Source organism: Arctopsyche grandis, chromosome 6 (genome assembly GCF_051622035.1).
Source record: "Arctopsyche grandis isolate Sample6627 chromosome 6, ASM5162203v2, whole genome shotgun sequence".
Lineage (NCBI taxonomy): Eukaryota > Metazoa > Arthropoda > Insecta > Trichoptera > Hydropsychidae > Arctopsyche > Arctopsyche grandis.
In genome coordinates this window covers 29383466-29401842 of record NC_135360.1, presented here as the reverse complement: position 1 = coordinate 29401842, position 18377 = coordinate 29383466, and the positions used below count along the sequence as shown (strand labels likewise).

At 32.4% G+C, this 18377-nt stretch overlaps 2 protein-coding genes across 2 annotated transcripts in view; one reads left to right on the top strand and one right to left on the bottom strand.

Annotated features, from left to right (window-relative positions):
• Positions 1–2685, bottom strand: part of LOC143912673 (acid sphingomyelinase-like phosphodiesterase 3b) — a 93266-nt gene extending 90581 nt beyond the window's left edge. Inside the window, exon 1 of the mRNA XM_077431969.1 lies at positions 2664–2685. Coding sequence (XP_077288095.1) covers positions 2664–2685 — 22 coding nt within the window. The remainder of the gene's footprint in view (positions 1–2663) is intronic.
• A 1422-nt stretch (positions 2686–4107) lies between these two features.
• The window catches only part of LOC143912672 (mite allergen Eur m 3-like), a 126896-nt gene continuing 112626 nt past the window's right edge, over positions 4108–18377 (top strand). The window contains exon 1 of the mRNA XM_077431968.1: positions 4108–4163. Coding sequence (XP_077288094.1) covers positions 4108–4163 — 56 coding nt within the window. The remainder of the gene's footprint in view (positions 4164–18377) is intronic.

The window sequence follows — 18377 nt, the reverse complement described above, 5'->3', positions numbered from 1 at the left end:
TGCTAAGATATGTTTTTTTTTAATAAACACTGACCCTAACAACCTAATCTTAAATGAATAGGCCAACCCTTACTTAACCTAACCTAACCTGACCCTTAAATATATTTTATGGCCACAGTGTCATATTGGGGAGACCTGTGAAGACACTGGTTTACTTGTGTATTAATAAAAATAAATAAATAAAATAGTGTTGGTTGCTAAGATCTAAGATGGGCGACGCGCCATCATCCAACTGTCAAAAATTATAATTTATCTGGTTTTACTTATCATTTATATTATTATTTATGTGATCACTTATTTAATAAATTACTGATTTTTATTTGTTAATTTTTAACTGATCATTTTAGTTATTTTTAATCCACCAGATAATTAGTTCCCATTTTAAATCAGATAAAATAAAAATAAATCGATACATTCAAAGCATTTCGTATGTTCCAATGATAAATTCAACAAAAATTTATGCAATGAACTACAATTCTAGCCACCATAAGTTTCCATATGTAAAGTAGGCGACGCTATTTGCACATCGCCTCCAACTGCGGAGACATGAAAAGGATATTGCGCAATATTTCGCGGTTCAATACATACGTACAATATATACCTATTATTATTATCATAGCTGTGTATTATATAATATTTCATTAGATACCGTGTTAAATTGTATCTGGTTGGGTGAGAGCCAGTTCCCGCGGTGCCGGAATGCGATGCAGCTGCAGAATGCACTTTATTGTGCGGAATTATTTAGAGTTCCCGAGAGGGGGTGGGAATCTGAAACCAGTGGCATGCGAGCCCGAGTCGACCATTTATCTTACACGCGTTCCTACACACAGATTTGCCACAATTCCATCAATTGTGTTCCAGATGACATATTATGTGATTCCGGGCCATTAATTGCGCCTATAATGTCTATTCGTTATCTAATATGTGTGAAATTAACAAATTCAATGATTAGATTTTCCTTAAAGCCATATCATATAAGATGGGTGCATATCTACACATATATATATATATATATATATATATATATATATATATATATATATATATATATATATATATATATATATATAGATATGCACCCGTTCTCATTCCCATTTATATATATATATAAATGGGAACGGGAACGGGAATTGCATGCTTTATTTTAAGATGGAACGATGAAACTTTTTGGATTTATTGTATGCATATCCGGGAAGCTTACTGTGAAAAAAAATCGGCCAAAAACGGGAACGGAAATGGGAAAAATGGGAATAATTTGAAATGTTTTCGCGTCGCGACATGCGTTGTTAGGGTAAAATAAACAAATAATTGAATAATTTCAAATGTGTTCGCTGCCTGTGTTTTTCTGACAAATGGGAACGGGAACGGGAACGAGAACGGGAAAGGGAACGGGAACGCGAATGGGATGCCGGGTTCAGCTAAAATGTATGTTTGTATATTTTGCTTTTCTTAGAGAGAGTGGACGTGTCGTATTTGACAAGTGTTCATTTTTGACTTTTCAGTATTGAAGTGTGGGTAAAATAAAAAAAAATTGAGAAAATTCTCCCGACAAAGAAAAACGTTCTGTCGGACAATACTATGGTTTTTTTGCGTTATTTTTTTTCAATGTTTCCTCAAAAGAAATCCATTTCGTTCCATGCAAAACATGAGAATGTAATTTGAATTTCATTATTTTCCACCATGAAATGCTTAAGTGGAGGCTTTTCTTTTCGCGGAATGAAGCAAATATTAAGTATTTTCAAAAGAAAAAAAATAATATAATATATGTATATATCATTAAAGAAAACTCCACCGTTTTGACGGCATCACTCAAAATCTGGTTTAAATTATTTTGAAATATAAAAAAATAAAACGACTCGAACCAGTCATTGTTAATCAATCATGTTTACGTGCGCTTTTATCATATTAAATTCATAAAGCGATTACATTTCGAGCACGAGGTACTTATAATTAGTTTTATAATATAAAATTCTTGAATAAATCTTATTCTGCTGAGCTGCTCCCATCGCATACAGCGATATTAAAAAATGCTAATATTTTACGTGACTTTATAGCGGTACATACAGCAAAAAAACCTCAACAAATACTTTATTATGAAGATATGTACATTTTGGTCAATTTTTTTTTAATAAAATTCACACTAAAAAATTTAATATTCAGCGATATATACATATATAAATCTACATAAAATTTAATGTGAAAATGTGAATAAGAGTAAACTGTTACTTCTAAATGACAAATATTACAATACTTCATATGTCTATTGAAGTAATGTAAAATTTAACATTTGCTAACCACTAGTCGAGCATCGTGGACTTATGCTTAGCATACTATGCTTTCGAGTGAAGTAGTTACGATTTGAGTCCCAGTAGTGACAGCTAGCTAAACCTTGTTTTATGATTCCAGGTCACCAAAGTTTTTAACTGATTTTCATTGATACGGTTCCTGTAAAATTTGCAATCTTGAGCTTGAGTTTCGCCGATTTGTATAATAAAATTCTGCAAAAATCTCTCCATAGATGTCTCTATGGATGATTTTCGTATGAATTCGCATTGTATTAATGCTTGTATTGAACGTATTGTATAAAATGTTTAACCATGGATGTCGTATAGTCCCTGCTCACCGAAGTATGAACATGCGCTTCTCGAGGGTATTTCGTGTACCTGCTCCCGTTATGAATGCCATTTTGGGTTTATTTTTTATGTAAACAATGCGTAGTATCCTATTGTATTTGGTTCAGTATTGTTTATACAAATATTTTAAATCACAATTGAGTGTAGAAGCACACTTTTTTTCCGAAATCTCATCAGTATAAACGTTTGGTTCCTTCCGAAAAAAAAAATACTTAATATATAATAATAATCATGTATTTTTATAATATCTAGTGTTTCTTGATCTGTATTAGTACACACTCCAAACAGATTGCTCCAAATCGGCAAGTGTGCTAAACAGATTAAGATTTGAGAAATTATATATTACATATAATAAATACATAATTATTACATACACACGTAAATAGAAACAACACCTGACATCTATGGTCAGACATTACAAACATCGTAAACAATACGATCAATATCATTTTTTATGTAGGTATATCTAAGTTTTTATAGCATTTACAAACATCATTAACAATAATTTCATCAATTTTGCTAAAATTGTATAAATAAATAAATATATTGCGGTAAAGGATATTTTTATTTTTTTCAATTAACTATGCGTACTCGCCCAACAGATTGCTCCAAAGCGGCGAGTGTGCTAAACAGATTAAGAATCGACAAATTATATATTGTCGAGTTATACATACACATGTAAATCGAAACAATACCTGACATCTATGGTCAGACATTACAAACATCGTAAAAAATACGATCAATAACATTTTTAATGTAACAATACAATTTTTACATTCAATAATCATCCACAGAAACATCTATGGAGAGAAATCTGGCGAAACCGGGAATATAACAATAACTCAAGGTTTGCAATAGAAAATTGGATAGGAAAATCCAATTTTAAAGGAACCGTTTCAATGAAAGTCAGAATCAAATTCTGATAAGAAACGATCGACCTTGACTAACCAAGGTCTGGCCAACAACGAGACTCTAGTGGAAATCGAACTCATGACACCTTACACGAAAGAATACAGCACTCACTCACTGGTCTAGTGACCACGCTGCTGGTTATATTATATATACATATGTATATGAGCCGTTATATTTAAAAGTGGCAGAAGTCCAATTTTCAATTCCAAAAACACTAATTTTGCTTGACTTAATTAACAAATTGCTATCACTTATTTTGATTCAGTTAAAGCATAATAAACGTATTGTAACATACGCCGCCGGTTAAGTGCAATTGGATTAGGCCGAGTATAATCCCCGCTATTTCCCAGAATCCGGACGAGCGTGAGACGGCGCATCCCTGAGACAATTGGTTTCGAGGATTATCTCCAGGCTTAAGTGTATTCGGCTAACAATGAAAACTCCCGAATGAACTGAGTGGTTGGCACGGCTTCCCGGTATAGTTCTTAGAACTGACAGCACGATAGCGTGGGATTGAGTGCCTTGGACCGTGGGACTGCATATCCGGGTACGTGCCTAAACAATGGAAAAGAAACCGGACCTCGAATATGCAGTGAGCGATCTGCCCTTTATAATCAGGTATTTAGGCCATATCAAGACATTCTGGACGGAACACGGGCAGTACTTGGATATCCTAAATAACCCAATAAATGCTGTGAAGCGATTTTGACTTTTATTTTTGACCCTCCACCCACCGCTACGCAACAGTATTAAACGCCACTTTTTTTTTAATATTGCAAAATGCAAAATATTATATTTCATGTTATGTGAAATATTTCTCGAAGAAAAATGAACTTATGCCTCTTTCAAATATAACAGCTCATTTGATAATTTCTATATATTATACAAATGTAGTAGAGGTAAAACGAACAAAAACGTACGATACTAAAATAAAGCACAGCGACTACCATACAGTGGAAGCGCGTCAAAGAGGAAGAGGAAAAACTCGTCCCAAACGAATTTCCATAAAATTGATTATAATTTTTTCACCCTCCCCATCGTGCTTTTCCCTCATGTCTCGTCGAACTGGAACAGTCGTGCAATGTATAGAGAGAGGCGAGCGAAAATTGCCCCCTAAGTGTTTTCGCTTAAGACGAGGCCGGTTTTCTCCTTCAACTTTGCGCCGATAAAACTTCTCCTTGAGAGAGTAATGTGTGCTCCCGACGGGATTTTTTCCCGCCACGAAACTCTCTAATAAATTATATGACGTAGTAGCTCTCAGGAAGTCGTTCGTTGATGGAATTTTGATGATTCCACGAGTCAAATTGTCTCGAGCCGAGTTGAACGAGTTTAAAGTTGAGTTTCCGGAATTAAAGTACGCACTGTGCGGTTTTTTTTCACACCAGGGGTTTTAAAAACGAAAAAAGTTACATACAGACCCTTACTTAATTGTCTACGTACACTTATTACGACGTGAAATCTGTTGTATTTAAAGCCGTATAACAGTTACCTCGACAGTTGAATTATTCATACACAAATTAAGATTAGCACTTTCAACAGCGCCATTAAATTCAACGCTTAATTTTCATATCCTTCTAAGTACATCTACTGAGCACTATTCTCGAACAAGCATTACTCGACTTAATTGAATTAATTTTTAATTAATCTTCAGCTCAATTTCCCTCCCATACTATATTTTCCACGTTCTTTCACTATTCATTAAATTTTCATTCATTCAAAATAAAAGCTTCGAGCATACTTAAATGTGTGTACTTGCACTTGGACAAAAATAACTCACGTGCATTTTAAAAGAACGTGAAAATTTTCCTCAGGACGTAAAAGGAAATCTACCGTTTATCTGGAACGTTCTTCGATCTCATAACGACCATTTCAGAGTAAATACGTATTCCGATTCGAGAATGTGTCATTTCCGGCACTCGTGTCTACTTCTCTCACTTAAAAATCAATAATGTCCTTTGGTAACAAAGAGCAGATGCAATCGAGTCTTCTTCCAAAAAGGTATAAAACAACCTCAGTCTGTCTAGATGGGTTTGAAAGAGATTCTGACACGGGAAAGGGGTGGTTTGTGATAAGCTCTCGACATGGAATTAATTAAAGTTGAGCGCCAAACGACCGAAAGGGTGCCTCTATTGAAAATAGTTTTTGTTACCTTATCTAACTCACGAAGCCCAAGGCAAAACCCAGACCACAAATGAGAGAACCAAGCCTTTACTTCTCCATCTCTAGGCTTCTATTTTAGCGATTACTCAACTCTTGTTCAAATTCGACCAATCAATAATCGTGTATATTTGGCAAAGATACACTGTTTTGTCGTCGTTGATATACATAGCTATCTATTAATACATCATCATTAGAACCCAAAATAAAATAGAATAGCATAGCTTCAATCAAAAGTATTGTATTGTACAAAGGGAGCATTTGAAAATATAAATCACATTACGGTTGTGTTCGTTTTATAAGAAACGCCGGTTCCGACTCGCGAGAGTTCCATTTCCGTTCCGAAGATTATTTTCCCGCTTCGGGAAACTGTTTTACATGGGTTTTCGCTTATTTATTGCGACCAACACTGCTCTCGTGCGTGTACATTTCAAAAATAGTAATAAAACACGTACGCGTACAACACGGAATCGAATTTTCAATCGAGATCCTCAAATTTATCCCTCTTGTTGTCTCGCCTTTGAACGAGGCACACCCGAAATTTCCCTCAAATATTTTTATTCGACGTCAAAATCGGAAAACTCCGTCGAATATGGCTCAAGTTTTCACCCGAAAGAAGCCAATAAAACTATAAATAAAAGTTTTTCGATATGTGTGCCCCCGCAATATACCCATATCTCTTTAGTGAAAAAAATATGACAACAAAAGCATGTCGCAGGATTGAAATACAGGGAACATTCGCTATTAGAGTGTACATTTTTTATATTATTATTTATTTAATGTGTGTGCGGCTCGTGTGTGTGTATGATATAATAAAGAAAGACAACGCAAATTGAAATAAATCAACGTCAAGTAAGACACAGACATGTCTTCCGAAATTCGTTTCTTCTATGCGCGTATTCCGGAGCAAATTCTTCAAATAACATTACCGAAATTTCTGTTTCACTTCGTCACGCAACATTCCGGTGATAAATGAGTGTCTCATTTGTAGCCTAGGCCGGTAAACTTGTATTTTTCTAGTCCAACTTAATGCCATTGTAAATATATCACGAGCCGTAATTGACGCCATTGTATTTCACTAACGCAATCGTGTGAAGACTTTGGATTTATACGACGCCATATGCACGATATGTTTGTATATTATATTATAACGTATAAATTGGATCATAAACCCACACAAAACAAGGGCATAAAGTATACAAGTATGGCGGGAAAACCATTACATATCTAGACTATTTTGGGATCCAATCTTTCTTGACTTCATATGAAAACAAATATATTTCGGATAAATCGGTCAATAAAAGAGATAAAAGATATCTCAATTGAGACCATCTCAAATATAATCAAAATTTGAGATTTTTTTTTATCAATTCTATATTTAAAATATCTATTCAATTTAATAAAACTATTTTAGAATAAATTCTACATACATATTTACATTAATATCAATCTACATATTTAGAATAGTTTTATGGTTCTATTGAGGTATTTCACTTATAATTTAGGTATTAAATTTTTAATTTTATCATTAACCAGCAGCCTGAACTAGTGGTTAGCATATTATGTTTTGAGCATAGTGTCCACTTGTTTGAGTCCCACTAGATTCCCGCTGATGGCCAGACATTGGTTTGTGACTCCAGGTCGATCGTTTCTTATCATAGTTTGCTAATTTTTTTCTGATTTTCATTGAAATGGTTCATGTAAAACTGCCACCCCCTTTTACTACATCTCTTGCTAATCTCAAGTTATTCAACGTCTTGAGGTTTGCCAATTTGAGTATAAAATGCTGCAAAAATTTCTCCATAGATGTCACTGTGGATGTTTGTATGAATTCGCATCATATAAAATGCTTCGCATGTTCGATTGAAATATGTAGGAATCTTTTCTCAACGATTACTTTAATACTGAATATTTTCATCAAAAATGTTAGCTAGCTTTTGTTGAAATACTTTCATTAAATGAAATATTATCAGAGAAAAAGCTCATTATTTTATACACAATACTGACATGTACTAATGATTTAGTTTTAGTTTTCAAGCGTCGAAATACATGATGTTTTTTTTCTTCTTGTCTATATCAATATAAATGACCGGTTTTTTACCTGGAGCTGTATATACTACATATAGTATATTCATACATATATGCGTGAATACAAATATTTTTATCTCGAATACTTCGCAGGTCGAATGGTAATGCGCGAAGCGGAAACGCGCCCGAAGGGCAGAAAGAGAGACTTTCACAATTTAAGGTCAGGAAAATGTGTGGAAAATTCAAGGCAGATTTCCCATTACATCCGGCGACTTTTCCCACCAAAAACAAAGGTACGAAGGCGGTGGAAAATGGGAAGAAGGGGATAGGGGGGGATAAGAAACGCCGGGGAAGACTCTTTATCGGAAACACCTCCGCTTTATGTTGACGATCTCGAGAATCCTTATCTGAGGAAGCCTCAGAATGAATACAAAAGAGTTGTGCTCGAGAGGTGGAAGGGGACGCCCCTTCTCGAGCCGCCCCTTACAAATTATTCCGGGAAAGAACGAGAATTCAAATCAAAATCTACCATTATTATATTTCGCATCCGAAATCGCAGTAATTATTGACGTTTCGCAAACGGGACTTCCGCGAAAATCCCCCTACACTTCTCAAATATCCATTTTTCGCCTCTCATTAAAACGCGGCACACAAAAGGAGCTAACTACCTGAAGTGAAAGAATATAATTATTTTAATTGAATTAAATTTTAACTCAATTCACTTCATTCGAATTGAGACTTTCGGGACGATGGCATTTTCTCGTCCTCGCTCGGCTCTTATTATTCCCTTCGGATTGAGCGTATAAGCTACCATTTCGAAGCGAAAATTCTTCGGCTATTTTCTGGGAACCTGACGACATGAATAGATCGTTTCTTGGCTACGTGTCCATTTACGGAAGAAAGTCGAAAATGTATCCAAAAGAATATCCGGAGATTTTCCGCGTGGGGCTCGAATTTTCCTACGCTCATAATCTCGTCGAACTTTTTCGCTACACTTGCACAATTTATATATTGTTATTTAAATTTTTATACGGCAATATTTTTGCGTTTGTGTATGGCGAAAGAGAGACTTCCTTCTGCCGAATCCCGAAGATTTTGAATTTCAGTACATACTAAACGGGCTTTCCTCTTCTGAATGGCGAAGATAAAGTCGAGTTGTGTCTCAAAACTTTGCTTAACATGCATTGCTTTCTAATGTATCTTGTATCTTAATACTTTTATCTTCTAAAACTTTTGTTTACAGATTCTACGTAGTCTTCAATAATGTACAAAAATTTCAAAGTACTAAAAAAACATTCGAACAACATTCGACTTTTTTCCTACTTGTATCTTGTATATTAAGTATTACAAATTTGTATTGTTTTATTCAAGACATTGTACATATATACACGCTTTTTATACATATGTACAAACATATATTTACATTTGAATTATGCATATATTCATTAAAATTTTATTAAATATAATATACATCAATTAATAAGTTAATTTAATAGTTCAGGATACGACTATTAACTATTTAACGAAGCTTTTATGGATACGCTCTCATTACAATACTCATCATGTACACAGCAGACTAATAACAGTCATAATAAATTTAATTAAATACACGAACGTTATTACTTTTATCACGAAACACAATTTTAATTCTGAAATTAGTATTCGATGGAAATTTTGATGAAAAAATTTCGTCAAGGGTGCGGCTCGTAGCATTGCGGTTTTATCTCATTACATAGCCTGCGAAAATGCTTTTGTTCAACACACAGGGGTTGGCATTTTTCACAGGTTAAGAGGCAAAGAGGGAGCTGGGGGGTGTAAAAAATATTGGCGTCATTCCACGTAAATCACTTAACCTGTTAAATGGCGAATCGAGGGGGATGAAAAGCGCCCGTTAGTTGGTTGCGATTACACGCAGAAACCATTGACGCGAAACTGTACCTACATATGTATGTATACTACTACATAGAGAAACTTATCAAAGCCTACTTTGGAAACATTTTAACACTTCTTAAGCACTTAGGCGAAATCGAGGTATTTTATTTCATGTGGTTTTACGTTTTACTTACTAGATTTTCACTAATATACTCGTATTATACATGTAGTGCCCGTCAAAAGTTTACTGTACTCTTATTGCAATCGTAAACCATTAAAATTAATTCAATATTGTTACTAAAACTGAACATTTACTTTCGTTTAAACATTGAAGTACATGTTTTTGAATTTTGAATACATTTTAAATTGAAAAACTATACGCACTATACCTATATAAACTAAATCATCAACTTTTCGTCTTGTTACGTATTATATTTAACATGTTTTACATTTAATTTTTTACAACAAATTGCTTGACATATTTTTTTATGTTACACGTAGAAAGTATGCTCGTCGTTTATAAAAGTTTAATTTAAACATGTGATTTTTTTTATCAAAAAAGAAAATTTGAGTAGAAATGTTTTTAGAAAATAGATTTACTGAAATATCTTATCATAACTCATTCAAGAAAAGCTTTTTCAACAAATTTGAATAAAAAATCGAGTATTTTAAATATACAATGTTTTTAAACAGAATTATCAACTTACGTCATATAAAATTGCAACGCAATTTCAAAATCTTTAAGAAATATTTTGGAAAATGTTTTTCATAAAATGACAAAATTTAGGAAATTATTAATATTACTTGTAGTATTTTCGTAAATAACAATAGAAAAAAATCGAATATATAATATGTGTATGTATGCAAAGTAAAATTTGTAAAAATTTATAAGATAAACAATGATCGTAGAACATACATATAATATGAAACTGTTTTTTAGTTGAAATATTTGTAACAAGAACATATTATAGTGGAAAAAGTTTATACATATATTAATTTAAATCACTTATTTAATAATTCACAATTGTACGATTCTACTATCATTGTCTATCCAACGATCTTTACCTATCCAACGAATTTTACTTTGCATGCATATTTTCATTCAATTTGCTTCCATTATAATCAACAAAAATGCTCCAATTAATAATAATAAGTTCTTAAATTTTCACATTTTATGAAATGCATTTTCCAAAATATTTCTTAAAGAATTTGAACAGAATGCAACAACGAGTCCGTTTAAAACACTCCATTTGCATACATCGTGCTTTATTTCGCTCCAGCACCGTCCAATTTCTCCGTGAAAGAATTTCCATTTGGTACATACCCTCGAAACGGACAGTGACAAATGAAATAACCACTCACAACCATTCTGGTAATTACAACGGTGACTAGGGGTAACGCAGGTCATCCCCCGTCAGCACCAGGTCCTACCCGATGCTGGAAAGGGAGCACCTGGACAAAGGAAACGAACACCTTCCCGTAAAATATTACCCAGTCTGTTAATCGAACGACCGATCCCCTTCGGCTAATTTGATTTACCTACCACTCGACTCTCATAAGTATAATTAAAAAAGATCTATTAAACATAATGTACTGTTAAGATGGATTATTTAATACACAATAATAAATACATAGACAAAAGACGATTCATTTCAACTTAACTCTGAGCAAAGGAAATATATTTGTATTTGAAAGTATGTACCTATGTATATAATAAGAAAAACCTAAGTCTATGATTAACTGACGTAATGAAAATGAATTACAGTTTTACAAAAACCTCTTCATATATCATCGTTTAATCTTATTAATTTGCTTTATTGGTATCAACAATATTTTCGCTAACGGGACGGTAAGAACATATAATCGCAGATTATTAATTTAAATACAATTTGCTTTCGATCGTTCAATGATCTTCAAAGAGAAGTTCAGAGAGTCTTAAGCTAAGAATAACACATATGCATATAAATAAAGTTCCACCTAACTAAAAGTAAATAATCAGATTTGAGTCGCGTAAAATTATAATATTGGATTGAAATATAAATATAATTGATATGTGGAGTATGTGCAGTATTTTAATAGGCATCATAAAAGTTAAACACATTGAAGTTGATACAAACGATCAAACTTTATGAAATATTTAAATTATTAAAAGAAAAACTGTGTGCTGTAAAATTTCGTGTTGAATTATAATAGTTTTCCAACTCTTCTAATTATTTAAGTCGACCTTAATTTAGTATAAAATTTTATATTCGTGAAATTGAACGTATTTCAGCTTTTAAATTGTCTGGTACGCCTTTCCACAAAGTATTAATTTGATTTCCATTTTTATAAAATTTGCCATTCAAATTCTTCGCAAAAATACGTTTGCCGATTTTAATTCGAAAAATATACACAGAGTGGGCCATTAGGCAATTTATTCCGTTAAGAATTTTATTCGAAAACTAGCAATTTCAATTGAAAAATATATTAAATTTCCAGTTTTATTTATGTTCTATTGACTTTTTTATTGAACTAATCAACCGTATTTACGTGATTTAAATGTTCTAAACACCAAATTAATCAAAGTTACAAAAGTGATAATTGAATATTATGAAAAATAGTCTTACATTTGTTATTTAATATGATTGAATTTTAGATCAGCTAATAAGTTTAAATTGTTTCAAAATGAACAATTCTATTTGATAAATGTAATAAATCTATTAAATTGCCTTATTGCATGAAATTTAATATCAATTATTCCAAATTTCTATACTTACAAAAATACACAAATTACCTAAACACAATCTGCTTTAGGTCATCGACTTTAGAGAGTATTTAATTAATATTATGCATTAGATGTATTATGAGTATTTATAAGAATTTTAAATAGGTTTTTGAGCTCTTTTTCCTATTACGCTGTACATGTTAACATTATAATAATATAATACTATGATTACTAACAAAATTAATTTAAAATTGTTAAATAGAAAATGATCAGTAGATCAGTAGCTATTAAAATATATATGAGACTTGTCTGCTCAAAGCATGGAGTCGGCAAATAGACAGCAGCGCTCCGGTATTGTTTTTTAGAACTGGACAGCGTGGACAAGTGTCAAAGTGACAGCTGAATGAGGATGTTTAATTTAGTTTAATTTACATATTATTATGTATAATATGACTACCTACATATGTTTCGATCATCTCATATGACTTATACATAAATTAATGCCATTTTTATACATTTTGATCAATATTTTAACAGTGTAACATATGTATGTAGTCATATTATACATAATAATATATAAATTAAACTAAATTAAACATCCTTGTTCAGCTGTCACTTTGACACTTGGTTATAATATAACACGCTGTCCAGTTCACACATTCGGCAAAGAATTTACGGAATCCGTGAACTGGGCAACGTGCTTGCATTTTTCACGCATTCGGCAATTCTCTTGCCGAATGCTTGTAATAGACAATTTCATGGATTTGGTGTAACATATACACAGATTACCTAAACACAATCTGCTTTGGGTCATCGACTTTAAAGAGTATTTAATTAATATTATGCATTAGATGTATTATGAGTATTTATAAGAATTTTAAATAGGTTTTTGAGCTCTTTTTCCTATTACGCTGTACATGTTAACATTATAATAATATAATACTATGATTACTAACAAAATTAATTTAAAATTGTTAAATAGAAAATGATCAGTAGATCAGTAGCTATTAAATAGATATAAGATGTATTGTGAACATAATTTCATAATAATAAAAATCAAAATCAAATATCAATTATTGAAGTTGTTGAATTTCATATACATACATACATATATTTATGTATTAAGAATATAAAATAAATCTTTGAATTACTATATTAAATAAATAAATACATACAAATGACGAACTGTTTTGTAACTGTCGAAAGAAAACTGACTTTAAATCCAAATATAGGTCATTTAACCGAACGATAGACAATCTCGATCACGTTTGACAATAAGCCCGCAACATTTATCACACACACGCGTCGAACGGAAAACTGCGCGGAAAATGAAGTTTCCCCCCTCACCCCCCCAACATCTTTGGAAATCGTCGTCGCTTTTTACGGCTTGTCATTACCGAGGCCGCCGTTTCGGTAATGCGACGCAATACGTGTTTTGCTTTTACTTTGTCGACGAAACGGCCCAGAGCGGAGAATGGAAGGGAACAAGTGAAGCGGTAGGTGGGGAGGGGAGGGGGATTTTTCACCAAAACTCTGAAGAAAATAAATCTCGGAAGATAGACGGATACATTTCATCCGAAACGCAGCGCGTAAATCTTGAGAGGCTCATAAACAAAAGAAAATCCGCATTTCCCCCCCCCGGTTCCGCGCGGGGAAAACGCTTTATATCTCCGGGAAAGTTTTCCACACCTACAGCCTCTCCGCGCCGCCGGTGCGAATCGGCCAGACAAATCCACCCCGGAATTTAATATATATTATTCATAGTCGCGTAGCCCGGCCCGAGAGGGTTGAAAGTCCGCAAGACAAAGTGAGACCCGCGAACGGTATAGTATGGTCAACACAATCTGCACACTCACCGAAGGGATATAATTCACAGGTGACAGAAGTCCATTTCGGAAAAGCTCCAGGGAGTGTCAGTAGGTAGTTGTGCAATGTCATCGATGAATTCGAAGCCCAAGTTGCGTCTCCATACACCTGAGACTCGGAGAGGAATCAACCATTCAAACTACACTGATGCCATTAAACAGTTTAATCTTTGATCATTGATTTCTACGTTTAATCTGGTTTGAATAACGTATTTATTTTTATCAAAAGTCTTTCAATTTTGTCAGTAGGAATGTCCAGCAGTAACAGTAATATCATTAGATTTGTATCAAATAGGTTACTTAATGAAAATTAATGACAAAAGCCTTTGTCTCGATAAGTGTATTTAATCTGAATTCAATATAATATACGAAGTAAAGTTTTTTAGAAAATAAATATTCATTCATTTATCTACTGCATAAACATAAAATTATAAAGTGCATGTTTATTTATGTTTCCACTATGTAAATTCTTCAATTTACAGCCACCAATTTTGGTAAAGGCCTATATTTTAGTGGTCAATAACATCGTTTCATTTGACCAGTGTTATATTATCGGTTACTGACTGCTTGACTATTGTCTGTTTGTCAATGAATTCTTAAAACAATAAGCTTCTTAGTGGCAGTTCAATTTATATGCAAAGTACAATATTATAACAAAATTTTCATAACAGGTAATGACCATTTATTTAATAAAACTGACTATTTAATTTATTGCCTTTGTTAAAACAACTCAAGATATGCAAACCTTAGCTAATTTTTTTTTAAATTTGTTTCCAAATTTAATACCAATTTCCAATATTCGGCTATATACATATACATATGTACATATATTTGACAATTCAATTAAAAGTTTGTATCTGGAGCATCGATTTTGATTCTGTAAAATTTTTCACAGCTTTTTACATTATAATTACATGTATATTCGGAGATATAATTCAAGTAGGTATGGGAATATTTGATTGTTTATGTTTATATTGTTATAATAATATTCAGATATTTAATTCGAGCATGGGTAATATTTGATTTTTTTTGTCAAAACAATATGTTGTTTTAATAAAATAAATTTTCGGACGATCCTATTAGCATACATAATGTACGTGGAATTTTAGCTGTAGTAATATTTATAAAATTTAATATAGATATTAGCAAGTAATTGAATCAAAATAAAAATTATAACGATGTAATTACGCGTAAATTAAATGATGTTTTCGTATGAATTTCAATTTTTATTTGTCTATTCTATGTATACTAAAGAGAAAACAACACCAGGGGGGAAGTATTAAATAAGAGCGATAACAATATTTTTTCTACAAATGATAAATACCGACAATTTTCTACTTAATAAATAATATCCGTTGTTTTCATTATAAATCTTGCTCAACACTGGAAAATATCGTTTGTTTATGCGGCTCTCACTGTCTCGCCGTTGTAATGACAAACGGCTCGACATATTTCACGAAACAGTTCATTGACTAACGACCGATGAAAACAGTTTTAAGACACGCAATTTTTCCGCAAAAGCCTCCCGGAAGGTTTTCCACGATAAGGGGAAACAAATTGGCCGAACAATTCCCGGACGAAATCGCTTCGGAAAAGTCACTCTTGGCCTCGTTTTCCGAGAGGGCTGGGGCTAGGATAAAAAATTTGTCAATTTTTCTATTTCCACGCCGCGGGTCTGCGGGTGGGCCTTTATTAAACTCTGGCCTGCGTACGTACCTTGCCATTATTACGTCACGGGTCATTTTCCGAGGTCGACACGGGAAAAAAATTACCCGCCCGAAATGTATATATCACTTCAGAAGAAGAATCGGCAACTCACGTACAATCCTTTTAATATATATTACATTTTATTATTATTTATGTATTCACATATAACATAAACTTTCATATATATATGTATGTATGTTCATACATATATGCATAACTGGTTAGCCTGAAACCATATAATTAGGTTCTGAAAAAACATTTCATATATTTTGTACTAATTATAATAGTAATTTGCGTGAGATGGGTAGAACTCACGCAAATATAATATTATCCACGTTTTTAATTAACACATTTTCACGATAATGAAAAACTGTTTTTTTTTTAAACACAATCTTTTTGAACATATTGATAAAATAAACAAATTTACTACACGGGTAATAATTGTTAAAAAAAAATGTAAAAAGATTTATGGTAAATGGCGCGGGACGTGCTCGTGGTTTACAACTGTAATAGGCAAATCTTCAAGTCATTATTACTTTGTACAATATTATTATTTCGACAAGTTTATATGTCAATACAAGGTTAAAATATCACTGAAAACACTCCAGGGGGTGATTTTTGGCAATAATCGCGATAGTATGAATTAGGGTTATTTTTGGATGTGCAAAACTATAAAAAAAAAAGTGCTGATTATCACGTGTTTGTGCCTTTAACCTCCATCTTTTTATAATATTTTTATTAGCTTTGCTTAAAAAGCCTGTTTTAAATTGGTGAGTTACCATATACGTACATACATATATTGAATAAATGTTCCGTTTATTTTGACATGAAGTTGTATGAAATTTTATTGTGATATTACTCATAGTAATACGACTTTTTAAGTGATGTCATAATTTTTCAAACTATTTATTGATCAAATTGACCTAAGTTTGAATACAGCTATTGATCATTCCACTCAAAATTTACTACCCTACTGTAATTAATTACTGACGAAAAATTCATCTACCTTTAAAAATAGCTGAGGTTGAAGTCATACATTTTTAGCATTAATTTGACACAACACTACAGGCTGACTATACATCACCAAGTTTACTAATTATATTGTTATAAACAATCAATCTTATTTTTTTCATTTTGTTATTATTTATTTCTTTTCGAAATATAACTTCAATTCTATTCTTAATATTTATATATATATGAACGTACTTTAATTTATAAGCCACGTCAAAAATGTATGTAAATACACTATCAAATGTTGGAAATATATCACACAGGCTTCGGTTTAATAATATTTACAAAAAGATATACGTAATATAATATTGAGCTACCCGAGGAACCGGTTAATCATGCCTCTTCTTCGAAATTTCACTTCTCGCAAATACATAATTTATTAATTTGCGTAATCTGAGAATAAATTCGCCCTGACGTTGATAAATTATGAACACAAAGTTATTTAATAAGAATAATTGGTCCGTTTCTTACGAAAATCAACATAATTACGCCAAACACAATACGCACAACATTCACACCCTTATCCTTATTCCTGGGGGAGAAAAAGGGGTGGGCGAATATTACGAACATTTTTCCGTCACGTACAAGTAGTCGTCGTAGCGATCCTCGAAACGCGAAATTTTATCCTATTTTGATTGAAAGCCTATCGCCGAAAGGCTACATTTAATTTCCGGCACATTACTGTTAAGGTTATATAAATCACGTTCACTCTTTGAAAATAACAGGAATATTCCTCACGTTTTCGCGTAATTCAATTCGACAATGCTGAAGATTTATCTATTCGCTCTCGCGAAATAAACGCGATTTATTTCACAAATACTTTATATGTATATACAGATATTATACCCATTGATTTTACACATACATGAGACAATATATCGATCAGGTAAATATTCGTAGCTTTGATCAAACATGGTCTTTGCTATCTGTTTACATATAGATTGGCTCGGTCGTTTGCCTTAATAACTTGTTAATTACTTTTAATCGATTCGTCAAAGATTAAACTCACACACACTAAGCCTGTTTAAATATTCCCGACCCAATATATGTATGTACTTAAGATGCATATACTCGTTTCATAGCGTAATTTTGGATACGTGGTAATTTTTATCCCTCCATAACGTTTAAACGAAATGGAAATCATGTATATTTTATATAAGGATTACAATTTAGCTATTACTATGCATAGATAAAATATAACTGTACGTTTTAAGTATGCTTTTAAAATTGATTTCTGTAGTTAGAATCTATTGACAGTATATGGTGATACCTGATGATTAATATATTATATTACATAATATATTAATATATCATATTACATAATATATTAATCATCTATAACTTTTTCTTTTTTCACTTTATATTTTTAAATAATTCAGCTAAATTCAGTAAATACATATCAATTAACATTCACAGATACTATATTGGTCAGATTTGCAGCAATTCTATACAATTCAGCGAAATTCGAGGGAAAATTGGTAAAGTTGC